General features: G+C 48.8%; 2 protein-coding genes and 1 long non-coding RNA gene across 6 annotated transcripts in view; 1 reads left to right on the top strand and 2 right to left on the bottom strand.

Moving 5' to 3' along the window:
- Positions 1-18,141, bottom strand: part of RPRD2 (regulation of nuclear pre-mRNA domain containing 2) — a 30,935-nt gene extending 12,794 nt beyond the window's left edge. The window contains 4 exon segments of the mRNA XM_044449220.1: positions 1,035-1,112; positions 2,580-2,680; positions 5,069-5,198; positions 17,913-18,141. Coding sequence (XP_044305155.1) covers positions 1,035-1,112; positions 2,580-2,680; positions 5,069-5,198; positions 17,913-18,006 — 403 coding nt within the window. The 5' untranslated portion in view covers positions 18,007-18,141.
- A 2,540-nt stretch (positions 18,142-20,681) lies between these two features.
- Positions 20,682-21,331, top strand: LOC123032968. The gene is made up of 3 exons (XR_006416558.1): positions 20,682-20,788; positions 21,002-21,096; positions 21,246-21,331. It is a non-coding gene; the product is annotated as an uncharacterized LOC123032968 (long non-coding RNA).
- Positions 21,332-22,089: 758 nt separating this feature from the next.
- Positions 22,090-26,076, bottom strand: part of PRPF3 (pre-mRNA processing factor 3) — an 18,406-nt gene continuing 14,419 nt past the window's right edge. For all 4 annotated transcript variants that reach the window (XM_044449221.1, XM_044449222.1, XM_044449223.1 and 1 more), the window contains 5 exons: positions 25,082-25,195; positions 24,662-24,780; positions 23,563-23,646; positions 23,009-23,070; positions 22,090-22,863 (listed from right to left, as the gene is read on the bottom strand). In XM_044449221.1, the coding sequence (XP_044305156.1) occupies positions 22,717-22,863; positions 23,009-23,070; positions 23,563-23,646; positions 24,662-24,780; positions 25,082-25,195 (526 nt within the window). In that variant the 3' untranslated portion in view covers positions 22,090-22,716. The remainder of the gene's footprint in view (positions 22,864-23,008; positions 23,071-23,562; positions 23,647-24,661; positions 24,781-25,081; positions 25,196-26,076) is intronic.

Here is a 26,076-nt window from a genome sequence, read left to right as displayed (position 1 = left end):
GCAGGGCAGAACTGCCCTCCCTCGGGTGGATTTCTAAGAGGCCACGCAGGCAGATGGGCCCTTCAGGCTCACAAGAGCCTCTCATAGCTCGCATGTATTCTACTGCCAGATGTAAATTTGTGACCCATCGTTTGGGAATTACTGCTCTTGTGGGACTGAATAATCAAGGAGTTTCACCTCCTGGTGCCTTCCATATGCGTGGGATTACAGCTCCCATCATGCCCGGCCAGTCTGGCCGATGGCCCTGCTGGCTGGGGTTGAAGGGAAAGGTTGTCCGAAAGGAAGGTGCCAGGCTGGGAAAAGCTGCTTGACAGCCTTCACTGGGCTTCTTTTCCTCGCAGAGCAACCCAAGGCGGTGGGCAGCAGCCAGGGCCTTCAGCCTGAGGCCAAGTGGCTTCCCTGGCGGATCTGAGTCCTGCTCCTCATCGCCACCTGAATCAGGACAACAGAAGCCTTTCCCGCCTGATGTTCCACCACCATCTCCTCTTAGCCATGGATGACTTTACTGTGTCCATCACGGCTGCGCTAGGGACTCGCACTCGGCCCAGACGGTCCAGATCAGCTGCTCCCCCGAGAAGGCCAAAGCCAGTGTGTTCATCTGTGCTCCTGCATGCACGCTCTCTCACCTGCTCCCTGAACTAAGCAGAAGGGTGGCCTGCTTGATTCTCTGCCCTGCCGCTGACGGGTGTGTGTCCTCGGCTTCAAGGCTTACATGCCAGGCTTCCGTTCAGCCCTGGCACTCACTGCTCAGGCCTGCTGGTTCTCCTCTCTCGAGGGCCTTAACGCCAGTAACACCACCTCTCATGTTTGCGCACCTTCGGCTCACGTAGACATTCTCAAGCAGGCTGCATCTAGTTACGCGGTGGCTCTCTTTGCACATTTAGAAAAGGACACTGCAAGCCTGGAGACAAGCCCCCGGGAGCTTCGAGGTTCTTAGGCAAAAGGTTTTTGGGGTGGGGATCTTGGGCTGCTCTGTTCCTCAAAGGAGTTTAAATACAGCAAGTTCAGACAGTTCCCATGTGGGATTTCCTTACTTTGAGATTTCTTCCATGACTTAGTTGATTGCTTGCTCTGAGTTTCTTTCTGCTGCTTCTGAGTTTTGAAAGTGGAACCTGGAAAACATGTTCATTTTTTGGTGTTTTCGTTTTGCAGTCGGATATTATGGGATTCTCTCTCTCCCTCTCATCACAGTGAGAGAGATCAAAAGAAATCGGCTTGAAGGTGCACCTGGCAAATGTTTGGCAAGCAAGCAGCAGGGCACCTAAATCCAAACTGAGCTTACAATTCAGAAATGTTTCTTTAAGGCACCCCTCTGCTGCTGGGATTCTGTTCAGGCTTTAAGAACAAGAATGAAATTGGCAATCTCAAGGAACAGAGTTAAGCACAGAGTGTGCAGGCCATCGTTTAAGCCACTTTCATCTGGCTTAAGAGAGCAGACAGGGAGCCACATGTCCATGTTAACTTAGTGGCTTAAATGGCCCACTTGAGACTTGTTTCTAACCATGTGCATGGAAATAAATTTGTACTACCTTGGCCCACTAAACCCACTAGCAACCGGGCAACTGTGCAGAGACCAGCCCACCCTGCTGCCACAAGAGGAATTTATAGATTGGGACAGTAATCTAATGCTGGCACTACAAGCGGAGTAGAGCAGAGCACCACCAACTCTCCAAATTAGAAAGCCTTTTCAATTCCCTTGTGTGGCATCTGAATAAAAAGTCCATTCTGTGGACCAACACACTGAAGTTTGGACAAAAGAGCATTCCTGCTGCAGTAGAGAAAGCAGGATCCCTTACACTTCCATAGTTTGGCACACTTGCCATGGATTCAGGAACACCAAAGGGAGGCTTGTTGCTTTGCAGAGCTAAAAGCCTTGTCACATTCAAGGTATACTCCAACAGACCGTTTCAGAACACAGACACTTCTCACAAGAGAGCCCCCCAGTTGCAGCATTCACCTGTGTGAGCCCTGGGCTTGACCTTCCTTTCCACACGCCAGCGGCTGGCACAATCTTAGTTACCAGCAGTCTCAGAAGCAGTGCTTGTTTAATCCTGTGTGAGCCACTAAGCTAGCTAAAATGTAGGACACAGGAGAGTGGCAGGAAACAAACATTTTGCACTTCTTTGTTTACCTTGTTTTCCTTTGTCGTCCCAGGCACAAAATGGGGAAACTGTGGGACCCTGTCCCTCACATTTACCTTCTCTTGCAAGGCACGTCCCCTCACACAGGAGGCCTTAGCAGTCAAGCAGCAGAACTCCAGTGAACCACTGCAGAGTCCAGAAATCTCCTTAGAACAACAGCCCAGGTTCATCCGCTGACTACTGCGCATTAGCAAATATAGAGAGAAAGCAGCACATGGGTGCATAGCTGTTTCCCAGATGTGTTGGACCACAACCCCCATTATCCCCTGCCTGCAGGGGAATAATGCAGGCTGGATTCCAACACATCTGGATGGCACCAAGTGGGGCGGCTGAGTTCATGTCAAAGGATAAAATGTAGGTCTGAGATTGAGCATGTGTGCTTTCTCTCTTTCATACACACACACCCCATAAGTACACAGATATGAAAAGAGGACTTACTTAACGCTTCTTTGAGCAATGCAATGGTTTCCTCTGGATACACGTTTCTATCTTCCCAGATTTTAAAAATCCGTTCTATAGATTTGGAGACAGACTGATCCCTGCAAATGATACACAGAAACAGAGATTTGTTGTTGCCACCAAGAGGTCCAGGGAAAATCACGATGAACATAGCAGGAAGTGTTGCACCTCACCGACTCCCATGTATTTCCAAACGGCTCTTCCCAAGTTTCAATATGACAACCCCCTCTCCAAAACAAACAAACAAACAAACACCAACTGAAATGGTTTTAAAAAGAACGCGGAGAAACACTCAGCTCCTAACTTTAGAATATAAGTTCCTGCGAGAATTATGAATGGCCATCGCCATCCGGAGAAGTGCTCTTCTCCCTTCCACAGGAAGGTCGGAGTGCTGGACAGAGGCTAGAGAGGCCAGGGACTCTAGTCCCCACTCACCCACGGGGTGGGCATCAGGCCAGCCACTCTCTCTCAGCCTCACCTACCCTCACAAGGTTGCTTGTGAGGATACATGGAGAGAAGGAGACAGATTGTGCCAGCTGTCCTGGGTCCTTTGCAGGAAAAGAGACAGGATATATCAAAAAACTAAAAACGAAAGAATGAATTAGCTCTTTGTGAATATGGCTACTGTCGCCCTTTTTAGGTTGTAGCACACCACAAGTTTTGAGGAAATGTAAAGCTCCGCTGGGAGAGGCAGCTGCTCTTGCCAAGAGCACGCCAAGCTGTTCGGTAAGGCTGAACATTTTCCTGAGCAAAGCCAAGAACATCCGTAGGATCTTTCCAGGCCAGGGAACAACCACCTCCTCTGACCCGGTACCATCCCGATTTTTGGATTACAAAATCCTGCTTTCCTGACCACTGGTTAGCCTGGCTTGTGCTGATGGGGACAAAGTCCAAGAATCTGGTGAGGCTGAGGAAAGCCACCATCCATTCTGTGGGACCGCAAGAGAGGTCTCCTTATGCCTGCCAAATCCATTCAGACATAAAATGTGGCCACATGGTCTTATCTCAGGATAACGGAAGTGCAGAACTCGGATGATGCTTCGCAAGCAACCAAAAGCCAGGAGACGGTACCAACTATGTAGCTCCTGGTAAGACTGAGCCCCACCGTGAGGCCTCATGAATACCACTGCTGCCCGCCAAGGCTGAAGCAGAACAGGAGGAAAAACAGGCTGGCTCACTGGAGACACGCAGCTCTCCTAAAGGACCCATCTGCAAGCGAAGGCCTGCTTTGACCCCTGCCACAGAAGCCGGGAAGGTCAGGAAGCGCCAGCTGCAGCTGCAGGGCCCTTGGCAGGAGCCCCACACAGCACAGCCCTTGCGCAGCACCCCAGGCGGAGGGCGCGATGCACTGGTGCTGGCGCCTTCAGGCCGGGCAAGGTTAAGACTGCCTGGCGACAGTGACGCACGTGCTGGTGGCTTCCCGACTGGATTTCTGTGGCGCGCTCTACGTGGGGCTGCCCTTGAGGACGGTCCGGATACCTCGGTTGGTGCGGAATGGAGGTGCCGGGTTGCTGGCGGGGACTGGGCATTGTTCTCGTGTAGCCCCGGTTCTCTGTCAGCTCCGCTGGCTCCCGGTTGGGGTCCGGTCCCAATTCAGGGTGTTGGTTATGACCTGTGGAGCCCTGGGCGGCTTGGGACCTGGAATCTGGGGGAACGCCTGTGCCCATGTGTGCCCTCCCACCCCTTGAGATCGGCGGCGGATGCCCTTCTCCGGGAGCCCTCTGTGAATGATGTTAGGAGGGTGAGTACCCGGAGGGGGGCTTTCTCTGTGGTGGCTCCCCGGAGGGGTCTGCCTGGCGCCATCGTTATTTGTTTTCGGCGCCAGGCTAAGACCTTTTATTTAAAACTTATTTTAATTGCTAAATTATTGAATTAATTGGATTTTAAAATTAGCCGAGAATGCACCGGGGGTTTTTAAATGTTTTTTTTCTTTTAAATTGTTACACTACTATTATTTATGTATGTTTTTATGTATTCTTTGTGAGCCGTCCCGAGGCTTTGTTGCGATGGGGGCGGCACAGAAATGTTCTAACTAACTAACTAACTAACTAACTAACTAACTAACTAACACAAGCCTCACAGCTCATCCCAGCACCAGCCTTCAGAACGCGGGGGAAAGAGATGTCTGACCTCTGGCCCCCACCTCATCACAGCACACCAGAGAGCAAAGCGGGCCAGAGCAACCAAGACCCTCTGTCTCCCACCCGGTGCCTTCCAGAGATTTTGGACTCCAGACTGCAACCTCCTCTTCTTCCCAGCCAGCGAGAGCAATGGTGGCTAGAGGACGCAGGCTGCAGTCCAACACCCAGGAGCTGCCAGGCTGGGGAAAGCAGCTTTAAGAATCTTTCTCCCGAAGGCTGAGGGACACATTCAGCCAGCCTGCACCAATCTGCTTGGCCTGGAAGGAGAAAAGCGGGCAAACAAATGAAAAACACACCACTCTGCAATGTGGAGGATTAATAACTTACTTCACCAGAGCTGCAGCTTCAGGAAGCACTTCAGCAAATGTGTCCCGGAACACAATTGCATTTTTCCTCTTGCAGTTCTGTATGACATCGTTGGCCAGGTAAAAGAGATTCAGCCGATGAGGAAAGGCAGCTAAAGAGAAGAGGGGGTACCAGTTAATGCATGCAGTCCCGGCCGGCAGACTGGTGGGGCTATTTGGCAGACAGGCAAAACTGAACCCACTAGTATGCCTACTTCACAGGCAGAGAGCTCGATTCATCGAACATGTCCAGGGCGTTTTGCTTTCACAAAGAAGATGCTGGGCAGACATTTCTCCAGGCAATCTCCACACGAGCTGGGCAGCCCATGGCTCGGTACTCTCACTGCTGTGACCTCTCAGCTACTGGGATGCACAGACACCTCTGGAGGGCTGATGGCTTCTTCCATGGGCAATTCAGAGCCCCAGCTCAGCATGTCCAGTGTGGAGACAATCACGGAAAGGAAGGCGTAAGTGCCCATCCCTAAAGCTGTTCATATTGAAATGATCTGCCCACAGCTCTTGGAATAGGTGTGTGTGGATTCCTCGTAATCCATTCATTTGACAAGACCGCACAATCTGCACGTCTGTTTACATTTTAAATCCTCCTCCACCCCAGCAGGGTCAGAGCCAACACATGAAATTTAACAAGCTCCTATTGATTTTGATATCTACATCCTGCAACAGCTCAAGCCAAATGGTTCAGTTACAGCAGCTGATATATCAAGACGCACAACCAGAAAGAAACTGGAGCATTTAAAAATACATCTGCCTGAAAGGAAGAGATCCTACCTGTCCTTTCCCACACAGAAACATTCTGACACTGTCTGGAGGACTGGATTCTCCAACTGAACAGTATTAATTATGCAACCCAGTGTGGGGTCTTGAAAAGACACAGTTATGAAACCCATTCTCTCAGGAGAACAGCACGATGGGATAATTGTGAGGAAATGTCGGGCCTAAACAGTCAGGACAGACTTTCTCAACCTGAAGCCTTCCAGACAAGTTTGACTACTGCTTCCCTAATTCCTAGTCTGCAGGGCTATTGGCCACACAGGCTGGGAATCCCAAGAACTGCAGCCCAACATAAGTGGAGGACATCAGACTGGGAACGGACGACCCTCCAGGTTCCAGAATGCCAGAGAAAGCCAGGAGGATGCTCCGTCCCCCGTCCCCCCCCCCCCGCCAATTAAGTGCGGCTGGGCAGGCACTGCACAGACGTGGCTTTATAGGGGAGCAACTGGAAACAGGCATTTAGGGCTGGGCCAGGTCTTGTTATCACAATCTACGAAGCAGCCTGCAATGTGTAAAACAACTGGAATGCGATATGGGGTGCAAGTCTGCAGCCAGAGCTTTCAGAACGACTCCACTTTCTCTCACAGCGAATGCATTCAACGTGGGACAATGACATGGTCTTGGATTCAGATGCCTGAGAAGCAGCACTGAATGGCAGCGACCACCACACAGCGTCAGGCCTCCCACTGCAACCAAAGCAACCCCAGCCATCTCCAACGGTCAGAGAACACCCCCCCCCCGCCCGCCCAACTGCACCTTGGATGAGAGGCCTGTGATTAGTTGCACTCACTTTGGTTTTGATACTCCCTGAGATGCTACTGACACAGGAAAATTGTAAGAATTAAGAGACACGGTAGAAGCTTCCCAGCAAACCTACAATTCTGGAGATCCTGGGTTAAGACGGGTGAACTGCGGGGATGCCCCCGCAAACACCACTGCAGGTTTTTGGCTTTGCGGGGAGATGCCATTCTATCCTTAGGTTATCCAGAATTGGAAAAATGAGGCCAGCTCCACCGCCACATGAGCACCTCCCAAAACCCCTAAACATTCTTCAAAGGCTGTTTTTCATTCCCCATTTAAAAAAATAAATCTAAAGATACTTAACAAGGGATGTGTGTCTGTGCAGACATGTGACCATGCCCAACCGAAACACTCTACCCCTGCTAAGTATTTTTAAGAATCTTTTCTATTTAAACATAAATAATGAAAAAGGCAGCTCTAAATTACAGCAGCCACTATAGCCATCTAAAAGTAAATTCAACATGATTAGAATACATGGGTTGTAGTTACTGTTTTTAGAAAGAACACAGTAAGGTTTGTCTTCAAAGGGAAACGTTTTGACTTCAAACAACCACTGCATTTCAAACTGCTGGCTCACTGTCAGAAATTCTGCATTAAAAACCCTCTCCAGGTTCCTGAGTACAGGATCATGCCACAGGGAAGGAGCTGCTGTGCAGGGTCCCTCTGCCAGCCATGGGTCCCACCCACGGCACTGCGCCTTTCCATCGGCAACTTCACAAGAAAGGGGCACCTTGCTGGTCATGCAGCTGTTTGCCTGGCGGGGACTGAGGCCCATCACGCCTAATCTCTCCACTGACACCTTGGAGTAGGATGTACCAGGCACTGACCTATTAAGGGGGACATGGGTGAAGCACAGCATGTCTAGAGGAGGGTAGCAGGCCTGGAAGCCAACTCCTCCAGAGAACAGCTGGAAAACGGGGGTGTTTTTACCCTGGAGTAAAGGGAGACAAGCTAGCAGTCTTTAAATATCTGCAGGGTCGTCATGCATAAGATGGAGCAAACCTGTTTTATTCATTAAGTATTTCTGTATTCTACCATTCTTCCAATTTTGGAACTCAGGGCAGCTAAGAACACAGCGTATTCAATAAAATAAAGAAAAAATGTAAGCATCCTTAATCACAGGGTGCTGCAATACAATAAACAGCACCAAAAAAAAAAAAAAAAATCCCACTAGGACTGCACCTGAACAACTTGACCTCAAAGGCAAGAACAACCCGAAATGTGGTTAATCTACGCCAGCACATCTGGACTGTTGGGGGGAGGGGGTTAATGGACTAGCACCCAGGAGGGAGGTTAACAGACAGACTGGCGCCACAGAAAGTGCCCTGCCTTGCATCCTCCTTCCATGCCCTCTGCCCGTGATGGGCCCACAAGCAAGGCACGTCCCCCGGAAGCTTAAGGCCCAGGACCGGTGCACCCCCAGCTTATTGGATTCCAAACTGCAGGCCAACAGCAAGCCTTATTCTCCCTTGCTCCAGAGGGCAGAACCTGAACCAGGGAAGCAGATCTGGGCTAAAGGGCAGCAGAGACTTCTTAATGGTAAGAGCTGCTGCCTAGGGAGAGGAAGGGGGCGCCGGCTCTCCTTCACTGGAGGTATAAGCAACAGCTGGGTGGCTGTCTCCCTCCGATGCTATTCTACAGAGTCAGCATTGGGTTGGGGCTGGACTCAATGATCTACTAGGTATCTTCCAGCCTGTGGTTATACAGTGACTTCCATGCATTCCTAAGTACCCACTGAAGGAATGCCAACTGCAGACTTCCTCAAAAAGGACAGAACGCTGTGCATGGGCTTCTGACTGCTGAGGGAGACGCATAAGATGGACTGCCCCTGTGCAGAGGGAAAACTGCCCAGTGGAAGCTAGAGCAGGGTCCCTTTCTGTTAAATATGAGCTCTCTGTGGAGGGCTTCTTGATTTGTATTTGGTTGAGAAGATCCATCTTCATCTATTTGGGCGTCGACATTTTGATTTTCACAAACTGAAAAGAATATGATCCGCAATGGCCTGGGGCTGGGAAATACTTAGGGAAGCTGTCTGAGAGCTTCCAGTGGGCTTTAACACTGGCCCTTGACAGACAGGTACGCACCCCCGCCCGAGCACACACACAGAGGAGCGTACCAAATATTCACCCGGAAGGCAGTTTTCGTAAGTGGGGAACAGTAGCTTTTCAAGCCTGACATACTATACCCATACTATTTATTTCAACATTTTGTTTCTTTCCAAAGAGAAAAGAAGAAAGTCAACAGGGCCAAATATTTCAAGTTCTTGTCTCGAAGGTCCAGATCAAAGCTGATTTCTTGCCATGCCTTTGCTGCTAACTTTCCTCAGCCCTGTGTGTCTAAACACACCGATACCTAAGTTATGATGCATCTCTCCCTGAAAAGAAGCCAGACAATTTTTCCCCTAATTATCAGCTCCTCAGGTCTAGCTACGCTATAAAGGTACACCTCATTATACATAAAGAGAACTCTGTTTTTATTTTCTAAGAAATCATAAAAACCGCATTTTAAGTGGCATCATTATTGCATGAAAGAAAGTGAATCAGGCAACAGATGTTTCCAATGAGACAGCCTTAACCTACCAGCATACTCTGCAATCACCTTTGATTCATCAACAGATTCACTAGAAATCGTCATCAGATCAAAACCAGATCAAACCGTAGTCTTGCTGAATCAAAATGTGTCAGTACAAATAGAATTTTGGAGAGATATTTTGTGGGCCGGTTTAACTCAAAGAAAAAAGACCAATTCAAATAACTGATCTGAATCAATTGGAGGCACATACAGGAAATGGTTGATTTGGCTAATAAAGCTTTACAAAGGTGACTCCTATTACATTAAGAAAAGGTATCACTGGGGTGTGCTGTCAGATTACGCTTCCTCCTTTGGAAGCTCAATCAGCAGCTGCTCAGTGAGAGAGTCAGCAACAGTGATGTGGGTTTTCTGGAAAAAGTAGAACTAGAATATGTTCCGATGCTCCAAGGAATGCTACCTGTTTAGCACATTTCACTTATTTTCAGTCCCCCAAAGCACATCCGTCCTCAGTAATCATACACCTCCTTGTATATTTAGTAAACAAAACTAAAAATGTTACCCATTACAATTTTATGTGCAGTAAAAATATGCCAAATGTTTTCCCAGCAAGTACAAAATATTTGAACTGAAATATTTCCATGAGGAGAAATTAAGCTAGCCACGCAATATAGTTTAAATGTTATATTCAAAACCATTCAAAGCTTCATGTGAAAATTGCCAGATATGTTCATGGACCCAAAAAGTTGCTCTAAAGCCTCTAAGAATGCACTTTAATGTGATCAAGGTCCTTAAACTGCCAAAACCTTTATAGCACGTCTGTTCAGAAGTCGATCTGATTCCTATCGGAGTCACTACCTCGCACCTGTGCAGAGAATTACAGCTTTGGGTCTCTCTTTCCTCTCACTGGCTAAATAAAGGGCGCAGTGCAAAACACGGAGTCTCAGGAGCAGGTGAGGCAGCGTGCCTTGCTGGACGGCACCATTCATTTCATATTTCTTTGCCCCCTGCCCCTCTCCTTTCTCTCTCTGCTTCATGGGAGTAGTGTGTGCTTTGTCAATCATTATACCTCTGATGCAGAACTTTTACTCAGTATGTCTTTCCACCCAAAATAAGATGTACTGGATACCCCTTCAGACAAGAGAAAAACAACGTGCGTCTGTCTTCCTTCTCAAGCCTGTTGGAAGCACTGCCACCCTGGGGCACGATTTTGTCCATGCTCACCTGAAAGAGCTGGAACAGTCTTGCCACTCACAATCTGCAAGGGCTCCCTGCTTCATCTCTCTACTTGCTGTCCCTTTCTGGGGATGGGAAAAAGATCTTGGACAAAACTGGCAGCTACCTGGGCAGCTCAACCTGTACAGAACCAGCCCCTGAATGGCTGGCACCAGCATCTTTCAACCGGAAATGCTTTTTATTTATTTTTTTTTTCCGATTTATATCCTGCCTTTTTCTACAAAGGGCTCAAGGCAGCTTACATCTCCTCCTCCATCTTATCCCCACAACAACAACCCTGTGAGGTAGGATGGGCTAAGAGTCTGTGACTGGCCCAAAGTCACCCAGTTGGCTCCATGGCTGAGCGGGGACTAGAACCCAGATCATATGAGTCCCAGTCCCAGGCTCTTAACCACTACGCCACACTGGCTCTCACTGGCTTTTCTGGGCTGGCCTTCCGTTTTCCACTACCCCGGTCCTCCTTCCAGCTATCTTCTTTCCTCACCCGAAGAGCTTTCAGCTCCTTGGAACGGTAGGGGACTTCTCCCTGGCACCATGCACAGAGCCCGGTTTACAGGCTGCAGCATATCCATTTGCTGGCCAGACACACTCTGGAGCCCTGTGGGCCCAAGACACCCAGCCCCTTTAATGCGATGGAGGGACCAGCTATTCACTCTCTCCCCACCGTGCACACTTTGCTTAAATGGCAGTGGAGGAAACCCGAGGAGCCTAGAGGGAATTTGCCCCCTTCTCACAGACAGCCATTTGGCAAAAGGGAGTTGAGCTGAAACCGCATTTTAAGCTACAAGATTTGAGCCAAAATAGTAACTCAGAGCCAACCAGGAACAAACGTCTCCAAGATGAGATGGGCCCCCATGGGGGTCACTGTTCAGCTTTTATGTCTTAACTGAACCAAGCAGAAACAATGCAGTCAGCCTCTGCTGCAAAGAGTGTCATCTGGCAACCCCATGGTTCCACCTTTGTTTGGGGGAGGAGCCATGCTCGGGCGGGGGCGCGGGGGGATTCCTGTCATTTCTCTAGGGTCCTCCAGCCACAGGACCATGGAGCTGACTCCAAATTCCACTGCCTGGATGGTAGTTTTGTGCCTGGGGCAAGGAAGATACACTAACCATTCCGTAAAGTTCTCCTTTTAGAGGCGCAGCAGGACATGTCTGGGGCTGAGCAGGGGGAAGCGGGAAGGCGACAAGCCATTGCACTCCAGGTTTGGGGGTAAGGAAGCTTGTCGAGTAATCCGCCCCTTCCCACTTTCCCCCTTCGTAGCCCTACACAAAACCATTCTCTGAACCCAAAGTTTTCTTGCTGTGTGTGTGGGGCTGCTTGCCTTCACCTCAAACCATCAGGAGAGCGGGTAGGAAACGAGCGGAAGACTCCTGGCTAACCCCGCCCCCAGCCCCAAATCTGGTCTGAGCCACAGGCACAGTGACAAGGAACTTTCACCCCGCACTCATGAAGAATGTGGGGAATCAAACCCCTTAAGACACAGCGGAGGAGAACAATGCAACAAGCCTCTCTCGGGTTAGGAAACTGAATGGGACATTCCAATGGAACACATCCACATGTGCGCTCAAGCTGGGGACCCGACTGCTGCCTGGCGCCCTCCAGATGCACTGGGCTTCAGCTCCCACCACTATCAGGCCATGGTGGCTGAGGAGGATGGGAGGTGAAGCCCAACGCACCCAGACGGCACCAGGTTGGAGAAGGCTGCAGTGTGCCCCCCCCCCCCGAACTTTCCCCTCTTGAAAGAGAAACACGGAGATCAGAGCACCACGTTAACAAATATGTCTGAAGTGAGGTTTCCAAATGTCTCCTTTCACAAATGAGACAAGGCGCTTTGAGGAGGGAAGCATTTTTACCCTGATTTGCTAGCACCATTACAAAGAAGCTGCCATCAGATACGGAGGCGCATGCACGCACCACCACACAGTATGGTAAACATGGGAGGAGAAAGGCAGTAAAGAGCCAGAGGATCTCTTGCTAATTAGCGCAGTAATCCTCACCACAACCCTGCAACTGCTCTGTCCGCCCTGCAGAGCCTGCAAGGGGGAGCAGACGGGAGCTGAGGAGCTCTGCAGAATCTCAGGTGGTGATCCCAGGGTTCCTATGCACGGAGCACAGGCCCTGCACTTGTCCCTTTGGAAGCGATCCCAGGCGGTGCCCTGAGGATTTCAGCATGCATGAAACAGGAGCCTTCCCCACATTCCAGTATGCTCCCGAGCGCACTCTATCTGTGGCTGGTGTATTCTGGGAAGCGGCCAAACCAGTCATGAAGAGCTGCCAACCATCCTTTTCTGACACCTGGATGCACACCAGCTATAAAAAGCTAAAGCACCTTATTCCACTCCAGTGCCGACGCATCACCGTGACTCCCCCCCCAACCCCCCCCCGGATGAGCATCTCCTCTTAATCACTGGCATGGTTAAGTAAGGCGACATGAAAGGAAGTGACGCAAAGGACCAGACGTACACAAAAAGCACCCGACATGCTTCACGTAGTAAAGCTTAGATCACTTGGCTTTTCTCACAAAATTTGGGCCACGTTTTCTTTGCCCCAGTCCAAGACTTCAAAATGTATATAGCCCTTTCATTTCTAAACTGCAGAGAACCCACCATCAGTTTCCTTGACTGAAGCCTCCGAATGCTGCCTCAAGAAATCTTGCTGAAGGACTGAGTGCCCCCCCCCCCCGGCTCGTGCTAATGGCGTCTTCCCTATCTCCCCCGTTCCCACAAACTTCAGCCCAACTCCGGTTAAGTGACTGTCCTGCCTGATGCTTGGGACTGAGGTGATCTTTGGGTATGGTAGCGACAGCAAGGTTTTATGGCACAGAACTACTTAAGTTGGATGTGTCATGCCAGATAACACGTGCTGTGTCAAGCAGACTTTTTATATTGCGTTCATGTCAACAACCACGTTCCAGAAATTCCCAGGTTCTTAGAAACAGGACAACCAAGTCTTGGAGAAAACACACAGCTGCGTACTCCCGCCCATCCTGCACAGAGCAGGTGGCTGGGTTTCAGAGGGAAGTCCTGGATAGCTGGCACTTAACCAACACACCTATGGTCCGGAGAAAAGCACTGTCAAGCACCCAGGCAGGGGAGGCCTCCCCCTTCAGCCTGCACACGTGACCCTCGGGAGACGATCTCCAGGCAAGCAACACACAGCAAAAGGTGACTACAACTCTCCAGATCAGTCCGCAGCAGGAAAGCATGAGACTCGGGAAGGCTCATCTCAGCCCAACGCTTGATGGACGGTCCCACATTTCACACAGCAGCAGCAGCAGAGCCTTGCCCAAAATATCACAAATGAACGATTCTAGAGCACACTCACTATTCTCACATAATCCATCCTCCAGGGGAACCAAGAAGAAATTTAAGAATCAGAAGAAGAAAAGAGCAGAGCATATTTTCAGGTGCCAGTTCAGAAGCCGATCCATGCAAGGGGGTACAACATCCATGCATGGTTGACATTTGAGACTATCAGCTGTATTCATGGAGAACAACACCCTTATGCATAACTCAAGTTTGCCTATTCCTAAAGCTTACAAAGGAACTCCACTACAATGTCATTATCACCTTGCCCATTTTCATGTTACCTCCACAGAAAAAAACTTATATTCAACAATTTATACTAAGTTAAAACATAGGATTGACTATACTGTCCAGTGCATTGTCAGTGCACTGTTTAGGACTTCCTGGGTTGCTTGTTTGCAAAAGCGCTGAAATTACAGCTTCGACAGTATTTGCCTCACAGGAACACATTTCAGCTCAGGTGCAGGTACAGAACACAAGCATCATGGTGTCTGCTGTACTTTCATGCAGCCTCCAAGGCCCAAGGGATGAATGCCATGTCAGAGAAAACACTCAGAGGTTACATTCCAGTAGTGGGAAAAGCCACCAAAGGCAAAAGGGAGTGGGGCCATAAAAAACAAAAACACCTGCCGGTTTTAGAAGCTTTAGCGGAAGCGTTTCAGCATTTAGAATAATGGAAAACAAGGCCTTCTGAGAAATCTTCTGAAGGCTGGTTTTGGTCCCCTGGCCTGAGGTTTTGTACCCCTGCTCAAGGACATCCATGTATTTTAAGGGATATAGATGCTGGCAAATTCTTGCTTTGGAGAACAACCTACATTTTAACTTTCCCAGTGATTCCAGAATTATCTAACAAGGCAAACTACAATAAGCAGGAGGGAAAAATGGAAAAGTTAACTCAAAGGGCCCGAGAATCACGGTAACCAAACAATGTTTCTTGAAAATCACATGCCAAGCACTTTAACAGGGCCAAGATTCACCCACAAGAGAGTGAGAAACCGACTTGCTGCCAAGGCCCCCCTCCAGCCATTTAAGGATTTCATACAAGTTTGTAAATTGCCACTTACCCAACAGTCTATGGTGAGAATACATGGCCTCAGGGCAAGCAGAAAAGATTTACAGGATTCTATTTTTTTTAAGGCCACAAACTGCTAATATTAGCATGTATGAACAGATGGCCAGTAAGCCTTTTAATAACCTCCCTGTACAAAGCCACCTTTGCTTCCAGTCTTTTCCTCCCAACTAACTGCAACAACCAAAAGAAAGAGAAGAGAAAGGGGCTGCCTGCCTTCCAGCCCGTTCCAGTAGAGAAGGGCACACTATTCAGTCTTTGGACTTCGCTATACAACTGGCGGGAGTTACACCGAATAATTAAACTTCATTTTAAAAATACCACCACTGCCCAAATGTTTGAGCTTTCTTTCCTCAATGTATAAAGCTGATTTGGCATCCACAGATATACAGGCCAGTGCATAATTATGTCAGAGCCTAGTTTTTTGACAACTGGAATCAAGCCAATTCTTGTTAAGACGCTGTCCACATCTGCTGAACCTATCCAATTTTGTGAGGATGGTGCAGAAGGAACCCTTTTCTTAATGACTATTGTAATCTGCAAATAATGGAAGAGGAAAGCTGAAAGATGGAGGGAGGAAACAAAATCACACCCCTCCCCGAAAGTGATGAGGCAGGCCATTTCCCCATCAGAGCGTGAATTCATACATCCCGATGCAATCTGGGTATTCAGCACACCCTACAACTGTTTTCCCCCTCACCTCAGATCTCCAAACTGTATGAAGAAAACAACTCTGCAACACTATTATGAGCAACCCACCCCCCCAAAAACCCCTCCCAACTATCAACCAGAAGAAGATTTCATCAGATATTCTGGACCACAATTCACATGATCCCTGACTGCTAACGAGGCTAGCTGGGGCTAATGGGCAATGTAGCCTACAGCACTGAAGTGTACCAGGTTGCTGTTCCCTGTTTCTTTATAGACTACTGAAACAACCTGCAGACAACAAGTGCCATGTTCCCACTCAGAAAGATCATTGAAGCTTTCCTTTTTTTATATAAAGAAATAAAAACAAAGACATCAGGGCAAGAGAATGTTCTTGACAGCAGAAGGAAGAGAATGATCTAAACCACTTTGCGTTCTTTAAAAGAAAAAAGGTGCAATATAAATCTAATAAGTAATGATTGGAAAACACTTTGGGTAGCCAGGTAGAAGAAAATTCAAAGTTAATGCAAAAAGTAGTATACTACATTGTAAACACTAGTTAGTCCTGCTAAAAGCATTAATTCGATTTGGTGAACTTTGCTATAACCCAGAAGCAGTGAACCTGTAATTCTCCAGTTTTGTTGGGAGTAAATCTCCCAGCATCCTGGCCTTGGGCCACAGGGGCTGTGGCTGCTGGGAACCACCACACATACTGGCACAGACAGGAAGGCCACATCTAAAATCTTTCTTCAACATACAACTCAATGGCTAGCCTTTGTTGCCCATTTCCAAAACTTGGCTTCTATTAAATGGAAAGCATAACGAAGTTGTCCTACAGTGGTTTTTCTAATTGCTCCAAGACTTATGTATCACAGGGAATCTTTATAACACCCCAGCAAGCTCATGATTCAATCTACCTCATATCACCCATCAAGTCAGGTGGCATTCAACCTCAATTCCTTCTCCTGCCCTATGCTTACAGGACAAGAACAGAACCTTCTGCATTATTCCAGCAATTCTTACAATGACCTTGTCTTGTTTCAAACACTTGAAGAACATTATTATAAAAGCTTGGACACACAACACATGTATCATGTTTTGTCTAAAATATATAAATGATTGTAAATACTTGCAAAGTGCTGAATAAATGCAAGTAAATTAGGAGCACTTCTTCAAATGTATACTTCAGCTCCCTTTTTGACTACTGCATGGATCATGAAAATGAGCAGAAGCAAAACTCTCTGAACCTTTCTAATACATTCAGTCTCATTAGTAGCTACACAGCACACAATCTCCCAGAAGATCAACCCGCACAAAGTTCGGCTGAAGTGATTTCCAAGCAGCACAGACACAGGATAACAGTCAAATCCCTTTACTGAAAACAAACCAATTGCTTCTGCATAGGTATGGCTGGTCTGCCAGAATCACCAAGATAAAACATACACCATGGAAATACAACGCCAGTCAACATTTTGAAATCAGCAATTTATGAATGCCAAGGAGTGATCCACTCGTTTTGAAGTTCCAGGAACCTCATAGTGCAACATAACAACCCAGCATGCTGTATTACTCCCAAACATTTGTACCTATAAACATGAAGCATCACCATCATTAGCACAATAATGTTTATCGTGCTAGGACAGCCACAGTTTGAAATAGACACAGCCGAATACACCATGGAAAACTGTCAATTAAAATCTGCATGTAGATAAGATAAGACCTCCTTTCAGATCAAGTGAAGAACTGTTACAAGTATCACTGCATCTCGTTGCATATTTTTAAATGAACTAGATAGAGACATCAAAATCTATAACTATGTATAGATATATTATCTATAAACCTGCCTCTTTATACACCCGCACACATTGCAACCCACTGTCCGTTTTCATTCTACCTTGCAAAGGTCACTGAAGACAAAAACCACCCGGATCAAAGCATCCTTTGTCATTCAATACTTGGAAGCAGAGCCTGCATGACAGACCTCCCCCTAGCAAGAGGATGCCAGGTGTGTTGGAACTACGGACCCCATCGTCCCCAGCCAGCACGGTCAATCGTGCGGCTGGTGGTATGAGTTACTGATACGAGCCTGTTGCTGAGGAGAGGAGTGGGAGTCGAGCGATGAGAGGCGGCCGTTCACTTCATTTACACAGCGCCACGGTACTCAGGGCTGGCTGGGGACGATGCTGGGAGCGACTCTCCTCCGATCTATGGCACGCCTATCCACGAAGCCTGTCCCGCGGGGCTGGGGATGATGGAGGCCGTTCTCCCTCCCAGCTCTTCCACCCCAAGGCAGGAGCAGCGGCCCGCCGGGCCGGGGTCGAGGGGGCTCCAGCCCAGGCAGCTCGGGCGAGCGCGCCGAGCCCCGCGCCGGGAAGGCGGGCTGGCCCGGTCTCGCCGCGCGGCCCCCGGGCGCGGCCCCCTCCCGCGCGGCCCCGCGCCTCACTCACATCTGCGCATCCACTTGATCCAGTGGTGGACGATGGTGCTGTGGTGCCGCTTGTTCTCCAGGCACCACGACGACAGGCCCTGGATGGACTCCATGGTGTTGGTCACCGACTGCAGCTTCCTGTCCAGCGACGCCTCCAGCGGGGCCGAGGAGGCCGCCGCCGCCGCCGCCGCGGCGGAGGACGACGACGACGAGGAGGAAGAGGAGGAAGAGGAGGAGGACGACGACGAGGCCTTGCCGCCGCTGCCGCCGGCCGCCATCTTCCCTCCCCTTCGGTCGCACAAGCAACGCCGCTGAGGGGGAGGGGGAGGGGAGGGGGAGGGGAGGGGGAGGGAGCGGGCTGCGCGCGCACCCGCCGCAAGTGCCCGCCCTCGCTTCTCGCGCGCAGGCGCAGTGGGGAGGCAGGCACGCGCCCGAGGCCGCTGCTCCTGCCGAGTGGGGGGGGGCGGGGCGGGGGTGAGGACATGTGTTCAACGGTACCATGTAATGGAATAACAATAAATAATAAAAAGAGTGTCTCCATTTTTTCAACGGGAATGTCGGAAAAAAAGGGAGAAATATTCTTCTGCAGCCCCAGCTCATTGTGTGCCTTTGTATTGAGGACTGAGCGCCTATTTAGGCTGCTTTGCTGCAGATGTTGCGAAATATCACCTTGCGAAGAGTTTACGATGGATAAAAGAGGTGGGGTGAAGGGCGGGCTCGAGTTGCCTAGCAGTATTTATTAGCAAGGTTTGCAGACCGCTTCGCATCGGAAACGGGTCAAATACAGCGACTCTTTCTCACAGGGAGGGCTTGCTCCCCGAGAGGACAGCTTGCTCGCGTGCAAGGCACACCTCATCTTGTCCAAGTCAAATCTGCTTTCCTCCTCAATAGGGCATTTTGAAGGGTTTTCACTGATAGGGTCACCATAACCCGTAGACGACTTGGCAGTATGGAACAGCAGCAGCTTCGGCTGTCAAGGCCAAAGCTCTCCCTGAGTGCACGAGAAAAGTTTTACCAACGGGCCGAAGCTTCTCCGCATCTCGCCTTGCTGGAGAGCGACCCCTTTTCCTGCATGAACCGCTTTTGCAGTGCGCGCTCACTGCCCCAACACTATGCAAAGTATTTATATTTGCAAAATGCACGAAAATACCCCCTCAAACAATGCTCGGCTTTCAGTGATTTTTTTTTTTTTTTATATATTTTACTCTTTGCGTAGACAACGAGCGCGCCAAGGAATCAATCACGCTCTACGCCACACGGGAAAAGGAGGCGTTTTCTGCTACGGCGGACAGTAATCTAATAAGGCCGTCGAGGGTTCCACCCCCGTCGAGTGTCCATTGGTGGGTGCGCGCGCGCGCGCCCGCTGTGCTGCCAATGATGAAACGGCAGGCGTGCGCAGAACATCCAATGATGAGCCAGCAGAAAAGCGATGCGGCCAATGGGATGCAAGAAGGGCGCCGGAAATGCTGGCGCGAGGCGAGGCGGACCTTTCACCTTTGGGTGCCGCGCCCACTTTTGACCCAATAAAGGGCAAATCGGCCCGTCAGCTTCACGTGCTGGGGCGGCGCGCGCGCGCGGCCTCCTCGCGACGGGCCTTGCCCTCTGAACACGGGCGCTTCCAGCGGCTTCATCAACCAAAACCGGCCATTTTGTAGCAGCGCGCCCTATTTCTGGCAGCAAAGGCGACCACAGCGCATGCGCGGGACAAAACGGAGGCGCACAGGCAACCTTCTCTAGTAAATCCTCGGCGTCAAAAGCGTCGCACTTTGTAGGCGGCGCTCGAGCTCGTAACTGCGCAAGCGCCAATTGGGCTTCGCGCGTGCGTCCTTGTAAAGCAGCGTCTACGAAATACATTCCCAGAAGCCCTTGCACTCAAGCTTGGTCACATTCCCAGAATTCCATGGGAGTTTCATTTTGTCATATCTCCGCAAGGTTGTTTTCTTCTTCTCACATTATAAAAGAAACTAAATAACTTTGAACTTAAGTCCCATTCTTTTCAGCTTAAAGTTACAAAGCTGCATCCAGCTCAACTCATGTTCTACTTCCGCCTTCACCTAGTGAAAATCAATGCATTTTCGTAATTGATTTGCAAAGTATCAGAAACACGGGAAAGACTTGGGTTCCGTTATTTACCCCAAGAAAGGACTAGCCACCTTTCAAAACTGTCCTTTTGCAAGCAGCAACATCTAACAAAGCCTTCCCCAAGGTGGTGCCCTCCACAGCCTATTAATTTATTCTATGAATAAACAGCTCTACAGGGTATCAAGGCACTTGGTTGCAAGGGTAGCCTCACCTGCCTCAAACTGTGGAATAGCAAGCTGGCCAGCCTTTGCCATTCATCCTCAGGCACGTGCATAGAAAAACATAGAAAGCCATGAGTGGGGAGCCAAAATCACACAGAGCTCTGTCCAAATTAGTTTGACTAAAGGCAGGTATCAAAAATTAGGCTCTGTCTCTAAATATGAAGTCAGGAAATATTCAAGTCTCTCTTCTCTCCATTTTAATCGTGCGGGGGGGGGGTTAGATTTTATAAAATGTAAGAACTGTAATGTGAGAACTTTCACCACTCTCCAAGCAGGGTTATTTACAAATTTTACTATCTCACGTCTGCCTCTCATGTATTCCTTTTGGGCCAAGTCTTAATTTAGAAAGCAAATTTGAGTAGAGCCCTTGGCCTGTGATTTATCATTCTAAGCTACTCCAGGAAAGGACAGGAGATAAAATGCCACTTTGATTGCCATTTTGGGGTAAGGAAAGCGTACAAATGAAATACATGCATGAGATTCATTCCCATGCCATCTGTTTAGTACTGCATACTTTTGCAATCTGTCCAGAGAATGCCCATTGCTGGACAGAAAGATGAGAGATACGGAACATTCCCACTAGTGTTTGCAGGTAAGATGGTCTCTTCTGTTCCACCCACCCTACTAGGGGATAGTGTTGTCTGTCTTGCCTGTCTAGGGCTTGGGATGGGACGAGAGAAAATATTCCTTACACAAAGCACTGAGACAATAATTTATGACTCTTGACTAACCCTTGCTAAGTACTCATAAAATTATGGACTGTGTGGGAAAAGAAAGAGAATGGCTTCTTTCTTGGATATTATAGGTGTTCAATCAGGATCCCGCAGGGAACTGACAGGCAGTGGGCAGTAAAGAGAGGAAGTAAAGACAAAACATCACTTGCACAACATATAATTTAAGGTATTTTGCTTTGATGACTTGTATTGCCTTACCGTTATTTTATCTGCTGTTATGTTTAATCCCTACTTGTTGGTTTGATCTTTAATTTGGTAGAGGGATTTTTGCTATTTTTAAACAATAATTACTGTTATTTCTGTACTTGTTTCTAGCTGTCTTGGGAATGATTCAACAAAAAGAAAATGTTTTTTTTTTAAGAAATAACTTTAAGGAACTTGTCGGTCTGCTTCACACTTAACACCCTATTTGCTGCATGGCCACCCAGAGGGAGCAAAGAATTTCCTTTCCGCTCACTCACTCGGCTTTCCACACCACCCCAGGAATGCTATTTCTTTGATATGGTATCTAGACCCACAACTCTGGATTGCTGAAAATCAAGCAAACCTAACTACTCAATCAGTAACCATGGGGTTTCAAATTCTCCATTGCCTGCCCCTCTACAATCCAGAGTTTCAGGTCTGGACTTTGCACCAAGAAACCTAGGAATGGGGTTCCCCTTAGTTGTTGACGACAACCTGATTCAAAATAGGATCGGTGAGCAGGCAGGAAGCAGTGTACTTGATGGCTTGGTGCCACCCTGACAACCCATAATTTAAACCACCCATGGAGTGTTACAGACCAGGCCAAAGCCACAGACTTCTGCTGGGAATGACTTACAGAACTTTAGACAAGAAACAAGGGAAATTCATGGAGGAGAGAGAGGCCTACCAGTGCTGGGAAGCTATGACGGCCAGCAAGGGGAGTCTCCCATGTCCAAAGCATTCTGCCCCTATTTGTTCTGGAAGCGGCAGAGCGGCAGGACAGGGCTACTGCCCCAATCTGGGCTTTCTGGAGGCATCCAGTCGGCAGGACCTCTGGGCTTGTGCCACAGAAAGACACTCTGGTGTTCTCACCTGCTGCTGTTCATCTCCGTTCGTGCCGAACTGTGAAACTCAAACTCAGGCTACTCGGCAAGCAGGCTGTTCAAAAGTGCCAGAAAAGAAGCATGGTGGTTCATTTTTCAACTTCTTACAAAAAAAGTTTATTATGTGGATGTAGGATGCGGGCTAAATCCCCAGCTCCTAAACTGCTGTACAATTTTCCAACATTGTGAACTGCACCCTTGTGTCCATTGGAGTTGGTAACTGACCCCCACACAGCTCCCCCTCCTCCCTGAGTCCTTCTTTCTCCCCTTCGTCGGGCATCTTGCTTTGTCACCTAGTGTCCCATCAAACCTACAGAACTGGAAAAAAAGAAGCCAAAAATTTAAAAAAAAAAAGAGCTGCATATCTTTAGAGGCCAACAAGGTTTGGAGAGGAAAGATGATGTAGCTGGAAATAGATTTCTTTCACTGTTTTTCCATGGCCTCAAAGCTGAATTCTTTCCAGAGAGCATGACAGGAAAGCTAAGGAGCACACATCAAAATCCATGAACTGTTTCAGTTCAAAAAGAAAAGAAAAACAAAAAATCCTGTGTAGTTTTGATCTGTTTTTGAAAAATATTTCTTTTAATCATATGTGTTATACTGTGAGGAACTTGAGGGGAGAAAAGGGAGGAAGCTCTAAGTCCAAAGTTTCAGCTGAGTTCTTTGCTTCTCAAAACTGACACTGCAAATTGCTGTAAACAGGGGCTCATAAAATGGTTTCAGTCTGTGGATTCCAACACCGACTCGCTCAGAGCCAGGTCCCAATAGTGCTCTGCCCCATGCTTTTTAAAGTGCTCCCGTGCCATATTCTCAGTGGGGCACTGCTTGAATTTCATTTCCCCAAAGCTGCGCTCCTTTGCTGTGCCCTGGAAAGGCAAAGAGGGGAGGAGAGAAGATTTAGCGTCAAGCAAAATGCCAAAGAGACCGACACTCCAACCCAACACTTCAGTGACCAATGCAGCCCAGAAGCTCAAGTCCAAACTACTCCGGTAAATTCGTTATTTAACTTACCTCCCAAACCAGAGAACATTTGTTTGTCTTTTTCACAGACTCCTCATCAGATTCATCGTCATCTGAAGAAAGAAAAATAATACCAAGTAAGTGTCTGTGCCTGAAAGACTGAAGATAACAGAATTTGAAGGATTCAACAGCCAAATCTATAGAACTAGGAGCTCCGCGGGAAAGGGAGATATCAAGGCAATTGCTGAGGCTGCTTTTATTAGAAAGACTGAGACAGAAGCAAGTCCACAGGCCACAGCATGGCCAAGCAAGAGCATTTTTCTGTGCCATCATCCACAGGATAGTGCCGGAGGACAGCTAGTTAGGTGCAAAGGCTGCACAGTCACAGCGTCTTTGTTCTGGAATGCTCTGCCTAAGCTCATGAAAAAGCACAGGATTTGGAAGATTGCAGGATTTGGAAGATTTACTATCTTCTGTGGGACCCCTTCTGCAGTTTGATTTCTGTTATTGTTGATTTTTCATCGTCAGAAAACGAAACAGGCCCCCTCCCACCCATGTTTATTTCCATGCGGAGCGCAGCATCATGTAAGAACGCACATCCTTACCGTCTCCCTTTGTGTTTGATGTCTGTTCATCCCACTTTATTCGATGCAGCATGAGCCGTTTGAATTTCTTCTGTGCTTTAGGGCCTACAAAATCAAGAGGGTGGGGGGGGGGAAATCAAAAGGGGTCATTTGCATTCTGAAAGGACCATCAGCCTTCAGCCCAAGAAGCAGTATTGTGCTGATAGAAGTGTGCAACAGCCTTCTCCAATCAGGTGCCCTCCAGATGTGCTGGACTGGAACACACCTTTTCTCTGAACCAGTCCAACACATCTGGAGGATTACTGCAGGCTGGCTGGCAAGCATCAGAAGGAGGAAGTGGCCTCAGCCAGACTCTTTCAGATCTATCTACGCCCCAGCAAGGGTCAGAAAGGTGCCTTTGAAGGCGGCACTGGAAGCAAAAACATGGGAACTTAGAAAGTGGTGGTGTGACACACCCGCCACTGCACCTGCCCTTCCTCGGCAGGTGCCCATGGAATGACAACCACACATTCCTGTTCCTCTGGGAAACTTCCAATTTCTTTTAAAGGAGAAGTCACTTAGGTTGCAACAAATTTATACTGTTTATACTTAATTTATACTGTTAATTTATACTATTGTATGTATGTTTATTTATTGTTGTGAGCCACCTCGAAGCTTTGGCGAATGGGGCGGCATAGAAGTCTTCTAAATAAATAAATAAAAATTCCATATGCTAATTTTGGGCTGCATGGGGTGGGCCAGCCCCACCTCCCTTAGGGGGCTGAGGTCTGCATTTCCTCAGGGTAACCTGCTGGGGAATGCCTGCTGGCGGTGGGCTTCACCAAAGCCGGCAGGAAGTGGGGCCAGAGGCAAAAGAGCGTAGGCCACGTCCTTCTCTACCTCTTTCCCTACCGACCGAAAGGGTCAGCTCACTCCTGACAAGGCCTGAGCGGGCTGCTTACAGGCAGCTTTTGAAATCGGGCTGGGGGCGCAGGTTGCCCACCCCAGTGGTCCTGCGCCTCCTGCCAAATCCTTTCCACTAGAGGAATCCAGGCTCCGAGAACACGCCAGCCACTCAAGCGGAGGGATGTGCTGCCTCGCAGATGCTCAGCGGGCCTCCACCCCACCTCGGCCGCCTCACCTCCTTCTACCACCACCACGTTGACGTCTTTATGCAACACCACGACTCCGGTGAGGTACAGCTGTCCGGCATTTGCTTCGATTTTGAATTTCTTTGCTGGGTTGCTTAAATTTCGCACTCTGGTGGGGAAGGGGTTTGGAAAGAGAAATTCATTAGAACACACGGGGTGAGGGGCAAGGAAGCCTGAAGATGGCTTTGCTCTGGAGAAGCCCTGGGGCTGGATCAGAGCAGGGCTCACTGAACTCAGCGCCTGGCTCATGCTGGGGCTGGGCAGCTGCCCGGGGAAAAGCCACATGTGGGACACGCGACCGTTCCCACCCACGTTTCCCAGCCGGGGGGGGGGGCGGGGGGAGAGAAGCACACTGATAGCAGAGGCCAGGTGCAGCCTTCGGGCCTAGCAGTGATGGGCACGACACTCACCTATACACAGCTATGTGGACTCCCTGTGAAATGTCTTCCTTAAGCTTTTTCACCTTTTTCGCTTTCCTCTGCTCTGCGGTGAGCTTTCGTGCCGCATTCGCCTCTTCGTGAGCTCTGCAGGGAACAAGGTAAACGCACATGGGGGAGATGCTGTGAACCCTATGCGTGTCTTTCCACGGCCTTCACAAGGGAAATGGTTACACCTCGGATGAATGACGGGCCTCACCAGACCGGAGAGAGACGTGCATTGCTGGTGTATTCCTCTCTAGCCTTTCTCTAAGAGCTTCCCCATTTTATGATTCATTAGTCACACCGCACTTTTAGCCAAGACCATCAAACAGCTCACTCTGGCTTTGCATTTTGTATGTACACCCACAGCTTTGACTGCCACTGTTCCGGTTCTGCGTCCTACTCCACACCTTCAGGGGTCATTGTCACAGCCTGCCTGCCAGTTTGTTACTACTGTGCATTTCTCGCTGGCTACTCTCTTAAGAACTAAGCAGGCCACAGTCTGAAAAACCATGGGGAGGGTCCCCATGTGTTATTTTCCAGCTACAAAATGGACTTTGCCTGGGACAGTAAGACAAGGATGAGGAGAGACTGTTGGACTGCTTTGCTGCCAGGAGCGGATGAGTGATGCAGCCCGACCTCACCCAGAGAAGCACACTCTCCTGGCCCCGCCCTGGGAGGCAGGACATCAGCTGACCCAGGGATGCCCAGTGGGCAAGGAGCAAGCCCATTTTCCCAGTCCACTCTCACACACCACCCTTCCTGCCTCCACCCGAATGCCATGGGAACAGCTGACAAAAATCAACATACTCCAAGCATGTTTTTTTAATTGTTAAAACATATGATCTGGCCAGGGCAACTTCTTCTTCCTTCTCTTCCTATATTTTTATTTACTTAATTTATACTGATAATTTTAATCTTATATTTGTAAATCAATGTATTTTTTGTATTTTTGTATTTAATGGTAATTTATTATGTGCTATTGT

Source organism: Varanus komodoensis, unplaced genomic scaffold (genome assembly GCF_004798865.1).
Source record: "Varanus komodoensis strain SLA01 unplaced genomic scaffold, ASM479886v1 scaffold57, whole genome shotgun sequence".
Lineage (NCBI taxonomy): Eukaryota > Metazoa > Chordata > Lepidosauria > Squamata > Varanidae > Varanus > Varanus komodoensis.
Note: the sequence above shows the minus strand (reverse complement) of the source record. Positions and strands in the feature narration are given on the sequence as shown.